Raw genomic sequence first — 14,888 nt, forward strand, 5'->3', positions numbered from 1 at the left:
ATTGTAACTTTCTTTAATTGGTTTTAGCCACTGAGGCAAATTGCAAGTTTTCTAGGATCCGGTCTTTTTCTTAGTTGGGTTGCAAGCCATTGAGGACAATCTGAGTTTCCAGGTGTCCTTTTGTTGTGACTGAAACCCCCCAGGTTTTTCCTCCGTCTCATGTTCCATTAATGAAAAGAAAAAAATAAGTGATTAGTTATGGCAACAATACACCATACCCCCAATTACACAAAATGTAGGGTTAATTTCTCTTATGTCCACTATAGTCCATCCAATAGCCCTCTTGTACTTTGATAAAACCTGCAAAAGCAAAGATTCATGTTTATTAGACAAATATGAAGAAATGATAACGGGCAAAGTATCGTTTAAACCCAAATAAGCATATTTTAAATGAGAAGGTAGGGGTTTCTTTTCCAATTCTGGAGGTTAATCCGCTATTGTTAGCTGCAAAAACTCAAAACACTCAAATTGGGACAAAATTGTGCCAGGCGTAATTTTGGATTCTTTTTTAGCGGCCTCTAAATCTGCTTCTAAGTCTTCCACCATCATTTGCTGGAGTTCCTCCCTGATTGCTCCTATTGTAGAGCACTCCTCGACTTCATCCTGGAGACGCATCGCATCGAGGACATTGAAGGTTACCTGCTCATCATTGACCTTCATCGTGATCTTTCCTTTCCTAACATTGAAAACCGTATCTCCAATTCCTAAGAATGGCGTCCCAAGAATGATCGGCACCTCAAGATCTGCTTCACAGTCCAAAATTATGAAATCAGCGAGAAAAATAAACTTATCAACTTTAACAAGCACATCTTCTATTTTTCCTTCGGTTTATTTATGGATCTATCAGCTAGTTGTAAAGTGACAATAGTGGGGCGAGCTTCTCCTATATTTAACTCTTTAAAGACAGAAAGAGGCATAAGATTAATGCTTGCTCCTAAGTCACACAATGCTCTTCCTAGGTTTTTACCTCCTATTGAGCAAGAGATGGTAAAACTACCTGGGTCCTTACATTTAACAAGCAATTGATTCCCTAGAGCATCACTACTACACTTTGTCAAGGCTACCGTCTCATGCTCACCTAACTTCTTACGCCTAGATATGATGTCTTTTAAAAACTTAGTGTAGTTAGGCATTTGTTCTAAAGCATCTATGAGAGGTATATTGATATGCAACTGTTTTAGAATCTCAAAGAACTTCTTAAAATGACTATCCTGATTCTTTTTAACTAGCCTTTAGGGAAAAGGTGGAGGAATCTTAATATTACCTACCTGTGGAGTAGTGTTGGGCACTACTTGCTTACCCTTATCCGCCTTCTTACCTTTTTCTTCTAAACTTACAGGTTCTGCTTTCTCTTCTTGTTGTGGATTGGAGGTGGATGCAAGAACGGGTGTAACTACATCAGTTCCTTCGTCTGGAAGTGAGGGTCCTTCATAACTTAATCCGCTTCTCGTGATAACCGCCTTACAGTGCTCCTTTCCCTCACGATCTCGCTTCAGGTTTTCTGTGTATCCAGGCAATGTAGCTTGGGGTCTACATTTCTGGTCATTTGCAATCTGCCCCACTTGCATCTCCAAGCTTCTTATCGTAGCATCAGTTCTTGTCATGAACTCTTTCATCATGGCCTCCAAACTTGCATTGCTACCACTTTGCTGAATAGTATTTTGACCTCTTTGTTGATTGTATTGTTGAGGCTGCGACGCTGGTTGAGTTGGCAAGCCAGGAGGAGTGTAGTTTTGCTTGTATTGTTGAGTGGGTGCTTGTGCACTGTTACTAGCTACTCCTTGGTTACTCTAGGAAAAGTTTGGATGGTGCCTCCATCCAAGGTTGTAAGTGTTTGAATACGGGTTGAGATTATGTTGGGCACCTTGACCTACATAGAAAATAGACTCTGGATTAGCTGGACAGTTCTCATACAAGTGGTTATCACCACAATAGACACAAGATATATCTGAAATTTGTAAAACAGGGGAGGGTTCAGGTATTGCTGAAATTGTGGTTTTGGTTTCCTTCTGCATTGTCAACTGCTTTAACATTTGGTTCATAGTCGCCATTGGGGCTTGCATTGAAGCTACTGTGTCTAATTCAAAGATTCCAGCTGATACTTGCTTCTTTGGTAATGACCTTCCTATTTCGCCTTGGTCATTAATGTCTATCATTTTATTCAAGATATCAACGATCTCATTTATCGACTTCTCTAACAAAGAGCCATTGGCTGCAGTGTTCAACATCATCCGTGATGAACGATCCAATCCTCTATAGAATTGTTCAATCTGCACACATGCGGGCAATCCATGGCTCTGGCATCTTCTAAGTAACTCTTTAAAACGCTCCCAAGCTTCTTGAACAGCTTCGTTCTCCTTCTGTCTAAAAGACACAATATCCTCTCGAAGGTCTGCGCTCCTGGTCAAAGTGTGGTACTTTGCCAAAAATTTCTCCATCAGTTCCACCCATGTGTTGATAGAATTTAGTTCTAACGCGTTTAGCCAAGTCCTTGCACCATCCCTGAGAGAAAAAGGAAACATTTTTAATCTTAGTGCATCCTCAGAGACACCAGGAAGTTGAAATGCATTAGCTATTTCAATAAAGGATTTGAGATGGGAGTAAGGATCTTCGTTAGTTAATCCTCCGAACTGGCCCATCGTTTGTAACATCTGGAACATGACTGGCTTGAGCTCGAACTGTGCGGCTTGGGGTAAAGGATTATTTATCCCTGAATTTAGGTTGTGGAACGCATCAGTGACATAATTACGCATGGCTACATCTCGATTATCTGCTAGAAGGATAGGATTAGGAATTTCTCCTGCTCGGTTTGCTGCTCCTTCACCTGCCATATCTCCCTTCATTCACAGGTGGATTTTGTGGCGGTGGAGGATCTTGTGCATTTCTATTCATCTCGATGGTCTCTTCTTCTACAACTTCTTTCTTTTTTTACTTTCTTTTTCTTTTCTCAACCTCTGCTCACGCCTTCTCCTCTTAAGGGTTCTTTCAATCTCTGAATCAAAGGTCAACCAACCAGACCCTGTGCTCATACACAACCCCCTTAAAGGTTAGATATAACAATTAAGTCCAATTACAGAGCTATGCAACAATCACACATGAAAAAATTCACTTGAAAAGAATATGATTTTAAAACTTAAGTCCCCGGTGTCACAATCGCACCTTTTTAAAGCAGCTCGAGCGATTGTGCGGCACTTGCTCTAGCTCAAACGAGCAAGTCAGCCGGGAAAAACTGTAAGTTGCGGACAACCTCGGTCGTGGGTCTAGCCTCCGCTCACGTTTTAGGAGAAAATTGGTTTTAGAAAACGTGAGAGAGAAAAACAGTTGAAAACATCTTTAAAACAAGCATTGTAGACATTGGATGCAAGAAAGCTTTGATTGCAAGAAAGTATACAACACTTGGTTGGGGGGAGGTTTGATGACTACTTGGTCCCCCCTAAGGTACATTATAAGGCATTTTTGGTGTGGCAGGTGTAGACGTCCTAAGTTGCGAGGAGTCACTCGGTGGCCTACAGGGCCCGTGTGAACTCCGATTGGCTTGAAATTTGGCGTGCTTATATATCTTACTAATACACACCTAGTTCCAAAGCCGCTCGGCCAAATTCCACCTACAACCCCAAAAACCCGATACAAGAAAATTACACTAGAAAGCTTTAAAGACATGAAAGGAAAGCGAGTGGTGAGGATGGTTTGGACATGCGGCCATGGGTAACACACCCTGGACAAGCATGCCCACAACATTCTCCCCCACTTAAACGGTTGACGTCCCTGTCAACTGCTGCAGCTGGAAGTCCTCGATCTTCGTCTTCCAGGCTTCAAGGTCTTCTTCTCGTTTCCAGCTGGTCTCTGCATCAGGTAGGTTCTTCCATTTGACGAGAAATTCTCGAACTTTTCGAACGGGTCTCCCCACCTTTCTGGTTCTCTCTGCAAGGATCTCTTCTGCTTCTTTGTCTTCCTTCCGTTTGAAGTCGATGGCGGGCCGCACAACAGTATTGCGTTCGTCATCCTCAAGGTCGGGGTGGTAAGGTTTTAAATTGCTCACATGGATCACCGGGTGAATCTTCATCCAAGCTGGTAACACCACCTTATACGAGACACTCCCCACCTTCTTAACGACTTCCACGGGTCCCTCGTACTTTCTCACTAGTCTCTGGTCTTTGCGTCCTCGGAAACGAATCTGTTCTGGCCTCAGCTTAATAAGAACTTTGTCACCTACTCGAAATTCGAGAGGGCGTCTCTTGCGGTCGGCCCATTTCTTCATATGCTTGGAAGCTTTCTCCAAATATGCTCGAGCAATTTCTGTCATCTGCTTCCATTCCTTTGTGAAGTTGTGGGCTTAAGGACTTTTCCCCGCATACGGGTGGTCAAGAATATGTGGCATAGACGGCTGTCTTCCGCACATAATCTCAAAGGGGCTCTTTCCTGTTGAAGAACTTGTCTGGCCGTTAAAACATAATTGAGCCACATCTAACAGCTGGACCCAGTTCTTTTGTCTGGCATCGATGAAGTGACGTAGGTATTCCTCAAGCATGCTGTTGAATCTCTCTGTCTGACCATCAGTCTGTGGGTGGTAACTCGAGGAAATGTTCAAGCTTGAACCCAGAATAGAAAAAAGTTCTGTCCAGAAGGTTCCTGTAAATCGACCATCCCTGTCGCTAACGATGCTCGTCGGAACTCCCCATAGCTTTACTATATGTTTAAAGAACAGCTGCGCCGTCAGCTCGGCGGAACACGTCTTGGGAGTCGGAATGAAAGTTGCATATTTGGAAAATCGATCGATAACGACAAGAATGGCTTCATGTTCTCCTACCTTGGACAAGTGAGAGATGAAGTCGAGCGACACACTCTCCCATGGTCTCGTAGGAGTTGGTAGGGGTTCAAGCAACCCTGCTATTTTAGTCCTTTCTACCTTATCTTGCTGACAGATAAGACAGGTCTTCGTGTATTGCATCACATCTTCCCGCATATTTGGCCAAAAGTACCCCTTTTTCAGCAAGGCGCAAGTCCGTTGCCACCCCGGGTGACCAGCCCATAGAGTATCGTGACACTCATGTAGGAGCTTCTTTCTCAGGTCTCCCATTCTTGGCACATACAGTCTGTTTCCTCTTGTAAATAATAGGTCCCCTTCAACCCAGAACTGGCGGGTCTTCCCGGTCTTAGCCAGCTCGACCACAGTTCGGGCGGAGGGGTCACTTTGAAGATATTCTCTAATGAGGTCACGGATCGACCCGTCCACTTTGCTGGCGTGAATGTGGGCTAACATGCACAGGGCCGCATGTTCTCCTTTACGGCTAAGAGCGTCGGCAGCTTGGTTGGACTTTCCTGCCTTGTGTTCAAACTTAAAATCAAACTCGGCTAACAATTCCTGCCACCTGGCCTGTTTGGATGTTAGCTTAGGCTGATTGAAGAAGTGGTAAATTGCACTGTTGTCCATCTTTACCAAAAAATATGAGCCCAACAAGTACTGCCTCCAAGACCTAAGGCAGTGAACGACTGCTAGCATTTCTTTCTCTGATACGGTATAACGTCGTTCCGCATTATTCAGCTTGCGACTTTCGTAAGCGATCGGGTGACCGTCTTGGAGAAGGACACCACCTAAAGCGTAGTCTGAAGCATCCGTTTCTACTTCAAACGGCTTCGTCACGTCGGCTAGCCCAAGTACTGGGCCTTTCATCATGGCCGCCTTTAGATCTTCGAAGGCGTCCTGACTTTCCTTCGACCACATTCAGGTCATTTCTTTCTACAGTAACTCTGTCATTGGGGTGGCTCTCCTTGAGAATCCTTCGATAAATCGTCGGTAGTAGTTGGCCAACCCTAAAAAGGAGCGCAACTCGGTCACAGAGGTAGGGACTCTCCATTCTTGGATCGTCTTTACCTTATCTGTGTCCATACTGATTTGCCCTTGTTCGATCACGTGGCCAAGGAACGTGATCCGCTTTTGTGCGAATGCACACTTTTCCTTCTTTACGTATAGCTGATTCTGCCTTAGTTTGTCGAAGACCAACCTGAGATGGATCTGGTGTTCTTTCAGCGTCGGACTGTATACCACTATATCGTCTAGATAGACTACCACAAACTGATCGAGATATTCGTGAAAGACCTGATTCATCATAGTACAGAACGTGGCAGGGGCATTCGTTAATCCAAAAGGCATCACGAGGAATTCAAAAGCCCCATACCTCGTCACACAAGTAGTTTTAGGCTCGTCACCTTCTGCAATACGCACTTGGTAGTAGCCCGACCTGAGATCCAATTTCGTGAAGTATTTAGCTCCATGTAATTGATCAAACAGGTCGGTTATGATTGGGAGGGGATACTTGTTGCGAACCGTGACTTTGTTGAGGGCTCTATAGTCAATGCACAGACGCAACGTCCCATCCTTCTTTTTCTGAAACAGCACAGAGGCTCCGAAGGGAGCTTTAGCTGGGCGGATGAACCCAGTGTTGAACAACTCATCTAGCTGCTTTCGGAGTTCGGCTAACTTCGGTGGAGCCATCCGGTAAGCATTCTTTGCTGGAGGTTTAGCGCCTGGAATGAGCTCGATTTCGTGGTCAATCCCTCGTCGAGGAGGTAAGGTCTTCGGTAAACTATCTGGCATTATGTCAACATACTCTCTCATGACAACTTGAATTTCAGGCGGGACATCTCTTGTCTCCACCGGCTGCATAAAGGTAGGTTCCTCCCGGTTGAGGCCTTTCTTCAACTGTAACGCGGATATCATCCTTATGCCACCAGGTTGTTTGATGCTAGCTGTGACCACAGTGGGACTATTACTAGTGACAATCATACACTTGGCCAGAGGCATCGGTATGACTTTATGTTCGATGAGGAACTCCATCCCCAGTACAACGTCGAAGTCGTCCATGCGAACTACTACGAAATCGATACTGCCTGTCCACGTCCCTAATTTCAACGTCACTCTTTTAGAAACTCCCACAATGGGTAAAGCTTCGGAGTTGACGGCCTTCATCTTACCCGTATCCTTCTCAATAGTCAATTTCAGTCGGCGGGCTTCCTGTTCTGATATGAAGTTGTGGGTTGCACCCGAATCCACCATGGTGCTCTTTGCAGGGTTACAATTGATCGTAGCATCTACGAACATAAGCCCCTTTTCGGACGTTCCTTTGGGTCCATTGACCCTCTTTTGAATGGCAGATAGGAATTTTAACGCCCCCATTCTAGGTGTTTCTTCGTCTTCTTCCTTCTCACAATCTGTTCCAACTTCAGGTTCATTGCACGACTGAACAGATGCTTGAAGGGCAGTAAGGGCAGCTCGGTGTGGGCATTCAGCTACCTGGTGGGGACCTCTGCACAAGAAGCATGATTTCGGCCTTTGAGCGTTTTGACTTTGTGGATAGGGTCCTCGGGAAGGACCGGGATTCGGGCCTAGAGGTCTCTTGTCAGCTCCCCCAATCTTTGGGGTAAAGGGTTTGAACGTCTTGTTTCCCCCAGTGGGGTTTGTAGCATTCTTTTTTGGGTGGGATGGTTCACTGCTATAGTCTAGCAATCTTTCGGCAGAGGCCATGGCGGTGGCAAGGTCTTGTACCCTTTGTTCATACAGCTTGGTTCGGGCCCACAGTTTCAGTCCTTCGATAAAGACGAACACCTTGTCTTTCTCTGACATGTCGCGAATATCCAGCATCACGGCAGAGAATTGTTTCACGTAGTCCCGGATTGTTCCAGTGTGTCGGAGTTCGCGTAGCTTCCTTCTAGCCATGAACTCGACATTGTCGAGGAAGAACTGACCCCTCAATTCTTTCTTCAGATCATCCCAGCTATTGATCGTGCATCGACCATTCTGAATGTCGTTGACTTTAGATCTCCACCACAGCTTTGCATCATCAGTAAGATGCATGGTGGCCAAAGTCACTTTCATCTCTTCTGACATTGTCCCCGTAACCTTGAAGTACTGTTCTACGTCGAACATGAAGTTCTCGAGATCTTTTGCTTCTCTATTGCCATTGAATGGTTTGGGCTCTGGGACCTTCAACTTGTTGAACCCCATGTTCACTTGGTTGGGAGCCTGATTTCCCACGGCTCGCATTGTTAGGTTCACTCTAGTGCTTATTTCAGTCATCTCAGCTCGGAGGGTGTCGATGGTTACTTTGAAGTCTTCTGTCATTTCGTTAAACAATTGCATCATTGTCGAATGCGAGTTGTTTAACTCTCCCATACGTACTTCTATCTGTGTGTTTGGGTTCGTGGAACTATCTCCACGTTCGAAGCTACCAGGACGCGTAGCTTTGCTTTCTACGGTCTCAACCCTCATGGCTATATCTTGTATTGGCAACCCGTCTACACGGGCATTCACTGCGTCTATTTCTCCAAACTTCTCGGAGAATTCATCAACTCGCGCCTCCAGCAGACGGAGGGAATCCGGGACTTCTCTTAGGTAGAGAAGTTGTTCTTCTATCTCTACCAGTCGGTCGACGTGCGACTTGCTCAGTTGTTTTGTCGCCGACATGGTTCCGGACTTTTTCGGGTCGAGGAGCTAACCTGGCTCTGATAAAACTTGTCACAATCGCACCTTTTTAAAGCAGCTCGAGCGATTGTGCGACACTTGCTCCAGCTCAAACGAGCAAGTCAGCCGGGAAAAACTGTAAGTTGCGGACAATCTCGGTCGTGGGTCTAGCCTCCGCTCACGTTTTAGGAGAAAATTGGTTTTAGAAAACGTGAGAGAGAAAACCAGTTGAAAACATCTTTAAAACAAGCATTGTAGACATTAGATGCAAGAAAATTTTGATTGCAAGAAAGTATACAACACTTGGTCGGGGGGAGGTTTGATGACTACTTGGTCCCCCCTAAGGTACATTATAAGGCATTTTTGGTGTGGCAGGTGTAGACGTCCTAAGTGGCGAGGAGTCACTCGGTGGCCTACAGGGCCCGTGTGAACTCCGATTGGCTTAAAATTTGGCGTGCTTACATATCTTACTAATACACACCTAGTTCCAAAGCCGCTCGGCCAAATTCCACCTACAACCCCAAAAACCCGATACAAGAAAATTACACTAGAAAGCTTTAAAAACATGGAAGGAAAGCGAGTGGTGAGGATGGTTTGGACATGCGGCCATGGGTAACACACCCTGGACAAGCATGCCCACAACATCCGGCAACAGCGCCAAAAACTTGTTGGGATTTTCTTTACCTTTAAAATGATCAGACACTCATGCAAGCGCACACGGTCACAAGTAATACTCGAAAGTAATCCAAGGTCGAATCCTCAGGGACTTGTTGCTTTTCAAAATCAAGTAATGCAGTGAAATGGTTCAAATATGCAATTGTGATTTAGGAAGGAAAATGTGATGAAATGTTGTCGTTTGGGGTTTTAACTAACAAGCAATTTAATGAAACTCAACTTCCTTGTCTTCTACCTTAATTTTGATGCAAAACATGGAAAACACACTATGTTGGGAAAATGCACCAGGCGCAATTCCTGACTTTTCTTGGGATTTGAGTTCTACTCTTTCACTACCGCTTTTGGTTGCTGCAGAGGCTAGGGTAACCTACAATCATATTCCTATGTGTGATTACAATCCTTGAGAATATCTACCATCTCATTTGCATTATGGGTCAGAGGGCCTATGCCTCGAACCATGTTTTATGCGCTTATTCCTAAGTCACATTCCATATTGCTTTCCTATTATTTTACCTAACTCACCTTTCCCAAGGTTGGGCTTTGGTGTATAAATCAAGTTCCCACTGGCCAAATGGAAAAAAGACGTAAAGAGAAGTTTTTAAAAACCAACCCAAAAAAGTGCCAGGTGCAATCTGGCCAAAATCCCGAGCGTGTTTAAGATCAAATCATTTCACTAAGGCATTCCACAAGGAGGTTGATAACTAATTTAGAACATAATTAAATGAAATTAAATGCACGAGAACATAAAAAAAAGTATTTTTTATAGAATTTAAATGAATAAATAAGTCGTACACAAAGTTCTAGCTTGACCCTCTTCTCTCTCGAGCGTGAGGGGAGTTGAAACTCGCTAAAGAACTTTAAAGAATATAATGAACAAAGAACGGAAGTAAGAAACTGAATTAAAAGCACTACGATAGGTAAAAGCGTGAAAAACAAAGAAATGAACAACTAGAACATGAACATAAACCCTAAAAATGTGTTCTACAACTAGAGAACATCTAAAAGAAGATGAAATGAAGCTTAGTAGGGATGATTTTCTGAGGGATGGATGGCTTCCTTTTATAGCACCATAAGTTGGTTGAAACTCCCCTCCATTTTAGGTGGAAAAGGGTTGAGATTCACCTAACCACCTCACTTGGACTTGGACTCACGGTTTTAAACATGTGGGAAATGTCCTCATTGCCATTCATTAATCAAAATGTGCGTTTTGACAAATTGCCCTCTAAAAAATGCGTCAGGCGCAATTCTGCAAAAAACAGAATTCTGTTATTTTCTTCCAACTTTGACCGCATTTATCTCATATTTTTCCTAAAGTACCATAATTTGACTTTTATGCATAAATAATCTATGTATGTTCTACTTTAAGAATATGTGGTCCTTTTTGGCAAATAATAATGGGAAATGGGTCAAAAATGTGGTCAAACAGAGCTATCGACACATGTTTCTACAGTAAAAAGTCAACCTTAACAATGCCTCAGCCCTTCATTTTAAATCAAGAATGCATAGAACTTAAATAATCTGCTACGTGCTTCAGCTGGAGCAAAGAGATGAAAGAAGCTCAAGTTTGTTGACACTCTAGAAGACGCTATTTTTTGCCCAACTCTAGCTTCCTTCTATTTCCCAATCTCAAGCTTAACTTCTCCTAGAGATTCCTTTCTCAAGCCTCTTTTACTAGTCTAACCGTTTAAACTTTGCACTACCAACTTGGGCTTCTTAACCATGGGCTACTAGCCCTTCCTAATCCTGCACCCTCTTTATGCTTTGGATGCGGGCTGCTAGCCTCTCCCTTTATTGATGATTTTTTTTTAAGGGCTGAATTACAGGATTAGAAAGATTCATGGTTCTGTACAATTTCTGATAGAGATGTAGGAACTAAAGGTTCACTCCCCCAAACTTAAGCGATCGCATTGTCCTCAATGCGACGAAGGACATCTAGAATGTAAAGCTCTAGCATACCCCCAAACTTAAAACGAAAGTACAATGATAACTACAAGGATGGTCGCTATCAAGGTATAGACATGAGTGCGCAGGGTTAGTGCTATTATCTAAGGGGATCTAAAAGAAGAGGCTCAGGCTAGCTATACAAATATAAGGGTTGGCTTTGGATAGAGAGCCATTGAAATTCCCGCCTAGGGTAAGCGCTACCTGGGTCCAGTACTACGAGAGGGATGATAGGGCATGGGCAGGCAAACATAAACCAGAAAATGAACAAAAGAGAGCTAACGACATGAAAATTCTCCAGCATCAACAGGGAAAACTGCGTGCACAGCAGGCTCTAGCATCAAGACTATCTATACGGGGCAGGGCAAAAGACAGACGTTGAGAACACAAGAATGCTAACAACCACTCCATTGATTTCAACAAAATAGGGGGATCACATACTGATTAAAAAAAATAAAAACTACTTTGAGGAAAACTTAAAAAACATAATTGAAATGCAGAAAGCAATAAATTGCAGAATTTAAATGTTGACTAAAAACATAAAAAAAAAACACTGGGGAAGGGTTGATTTTTAAAGTAAAAGGAAGGACACTTCCTTTTTACAAGTCAAGCTTAGCACTCTTCTAAGCTCTTGTCTTCCTCTGAAGAGTCGCTTGTGGGCTGATCTTCCTCTTCAGAACTGCTGGATTACTCCAGCAACTTCAATCCAGCAGGGGGGTAGTAGATGTCAAAGGGGCCGTCGTTTTCAATCACTCCAGCGCTTCCATGATTCTCGCATCTCGTTTCTTTGCCTGAATAACAAAGGTTGACTGTACCTCCTCCATGCGCGTAAGCTGCTTCTGGAGTTTTCCGAGTTGAGCAATCATTTCATTGATGGTTGTAGCAGGCACTACTCCACGACGCGTAGGGTCTTGTAGCATTAGACGCTCCAGCGTATGCTTGTCAATCACCAATTTGTCTTTAATGGGCTCCTCGTCATCAAGGACGGGGACATCTCTGCGGAGGCAGAGCTTGGTGATGAGGCTTGGGAAAAATAAACGACCAGATCTCTTTGTTGCAAAATGGACAATCTCCCGATGAATGAAGTTGGGCAACGTCAATAGAGCGTCTCTCCATAATGCAAGCCAACAGAAGGACCATGTCCTTTGTAACAGACGAATCATGCGTTGTTGGCATGATTCGGCTCTTAACAAAGTAGAGCCAAACGTTTGCTTCAGTAGTGAGCTGACCAGATTTTAAGGAGCGGACGCCTTTTTCTGTGATCTGCCATGACACGTCTTCTATCCCTACTAATTGCAGGGCATGGTCAAGCTCTCTAATGGAGGGCTGCTGGATAAGCTAATTAAAGTCGGTCCGCGAGTTCGGGAGCTTGAGGACCTTGTTGATTCACTCAGGCGTCCAATCTACTTCGACCCCTCACACCACTGTGCGTCCCACTCTGTCTGCATCGTAGTTGGTGTAAAACTCCTGCACCAGCTTCAGTAGCACCGGCGTAGGGGGAGCACAAAAATGCTCCAACTTCTGCTTTGCTGCTCCGTCTTTGACAATCTGGGGCATATTGGCCGCTACAAAGCCCTTCTCATGGTAGAGATCTCTGCTCTTAATGGCTTTATAGCTAGCCTTGGCTACGCGGTCCACGAACCTTTGGAAAGACACCTGGCCAGCAGTATGACGTTGATACGCTTTGCTGAACTCGGTGTTTATGGTACCTGCAAAACAAAGGAGCCGCTAATGCACCTGTAACGCCCCGAGTCCCTCAGGTTAGTTAGTCTCGAATTACGAGATTTTCATTTAATTTTAAATTAAACTTTAATTAAATTTATGTATATCGGATTTCGCGTGATTGGTTTTATCTTAGGTTGGGATGGGTTTTTTTTTTCTTTTGGGCTTATTTATGTTGGGCTTTTAGTTGGGTTGGTTTGGTTTTAAAACAAAGGAAAAAGAAATAAATAAAAAGAAAACCTAAGTTTATCTTCTCCCTCTCCCTCTTTCTCGTGTTGCTCCAGTAGCCCAGCCCCCATTTTCCGATAACCTCCACGTCGGCGACGCTTCCTCAGATCGGTGGCGACGACACCTGCAACACGCTCACGAATCCGACCACACCTCCACTAGCAGTGACGCTCCTCGAACCCAGACGGCGGCGTTTATTCAAACTCCAGTGGCAGCGCGGCGTTTTCCGGTGGATTTAACGGCGGGCCGACGTACCTCATCATTTTCTGCAGCGAACCCGCACAAACCCGATCCAGTGACCCGTGCCCAGACCCGCGGCGTCCCTCCCTCGATCTGTGGCGTTTTGTGGCGCGATTCGTCTCTTACACCGCCACCCACCATTGTTTCCCATTCTCCGGCGACGGCACCTCACGGCGGCGTTTCCTTGAACTTCTGCGACGGCGCGATTTTCCGTTGGCAACGGCGGCGCGGGGAGTTCTGCAGCAGCACGATCTTCCTCGATGTTTTCTTTGGTATTTTTCGGCGTAGGTGTTTTGGCGGCGTCTTGGCGTTTCGGTTGATAACCCCGACCCGTGGAAGCGTAGTTTGGGTGACCCAGACGTTTGCTTTTTAGCGTTCAACAGCGTCGAAAGAGGATTTGGAGCATTTCCCCTGCTGTAAAAACGCAAACTGCAGTGTTTGTGGTGTTTGGCGATTACCCACATCCATTCGAAGCCCGATTTAGGCTACCCACACCTTTGCGAGCTAGATCTAAGTTACCCACACCTACACGAAGTCGATTTTGTGGTAATGAGCCATTTGAACCCTCTTAGAATTGATTTCGAAGGCTGAATCGTATATATAACTTGCTATTTTTTTTCTGTTTTTAGTGCCTAGGTGTGAGATCGACGCAAAACTTAGAGGCGTGGCTGTGAGTAAGTAGACAAGGGGCGTGTGCGTGCGTTAATGTGTGTTAGTTGGTTTCCATTGTGCTGTTTTGTGATGTTTAATATTGATTTTGATACGCTATTGTGCTAGGTAACTCTCGTTTGTGTTAATCTGTATGCTTGGTGTAGTGTTGAATATTCGTCGGTGATAATGGTGGAATTTTGCCTTGCTAAATTGCTGAGAATTTTTGTGAAATGATGTGTGTTTACAAAGGATGCTCGTTAAAATGGAATTATTGTGATTATGCTTTCTTATGATGTGGGCGTGCTAGTACAGTTTATATAAATGTTTCTTTATGATGTGAGTGTGCTGGTTAAGCATATATAAACGTTTCTTTATGATGCGAGCGTGCTGGGTCCGAGTCATATTATTTTCTTATGAGATGTGGGTGTAATAGAAGCATGTTTTCGGACCCTGTTCGCAGGATAGGGGTTGTTGTGGAGTTGGTTATGATAAGGAACGTTGGATTCTTGTGGAAAGTGAATGGGTGGGTGTCAGGGCCTTGGGTATAAACGGTCGGGGGCTGATACGTCACTAATTGGGTATCGAGGCCTCGGGTAAAAACGATCGAGGGTCGATACACCAATATTGGATAAAGATGAGTGTCGAGGTCTCGGGTATAAATGGTCGAGGGTCGATGCGAGGAGTCTTTTGAAAGGAAAACTATTGGGGCCTTGAGTAAAAATGGTCAAGGGCCATTAGATTGTAAAGTCATCGAGGCCTTAGGTAAAAATGGTCGAGGGTCGATGCAGCAATGTCGGGGCGCTGGGTAAAAATGGTCAGGGGCCGACACTACTCGAAATAGTTAGCTTTGGAAAGCTAGGATAGCTGTGATGAGCGTAGAGGTGCTTGAGATGTTAGGGAGCCTCGAGGTTGGTAGTTGAATCGTTCATGGTTGTGGTTATCGCCGGATCTTATATAGCATGTCTATGTTTGA

At 44.5% G+C, this 14,888-nt stretch overlaps 2 protein-coding genes and 1 non-coding gene across 3 annotated transcripts; 1 reads left to right on the forward strand and 2 right to left on the reverse strand.

Annotated features, from left to right (window-relative positions):
* Window positions 1–2,286: 2,286 nt before the first annotated feature.
* On the forward strand, window positions 2,287–2,393 carry LOC148210953 (small nucleolar RNA R71). The gene has a single exon (XR_015792047.1). It is a non-coding gene; the product is annotated as a small nucleolar RNA R71 (small nucleolar RNA).
* Window positions 2,394–3,748: 1,355 nt separating this feature from the next.
* On the reverse strand, window positions 3,749–4,303 carry LOC148210954 (uncharacterized). The gene has a single exon (XM_088125256.1). It carries the CDS (start codon window positions 4,301–4,303, stop codon window positions 3,749–3,751), a length of 555 nt encoding a protein of 184 aa, XP_087981382.1.
* Window positions 4,304–5,737: 1,434 nt separating this feature from the next.
* On the reverse strand, window positions 5,738–8,461 carry LOC148210955 (uncharacterized). Its single transcript, XM_088125257.1, has one exon. It carries the CDS (start codon window positions 8,459–8,461, stop codon window positions 5,738–5,740), a length of 2,724 nt encoding a protein of 907 aa, XP_087981383.1.
* Between the last annotated feature and the right edge of the window lie 6,427 nt (window positions 8,462–14,888).

Source organism: Momordica charantia (assembly GCF_013281855.1).
Source record: "Momordica charantia cultivar OHB3-1 chromosome 6 unlocalized genomic scaffold, Mcharantia_2.0 BLBB01000006.1, whole genome shotgun sequence".
Lineage (NCBI taxonomy): Eukaryota > Viridiplantae > Streptophyta > Magnoliopsida > Cucurbitales > Cucurbitaceae > Momordica > Momordica charantia.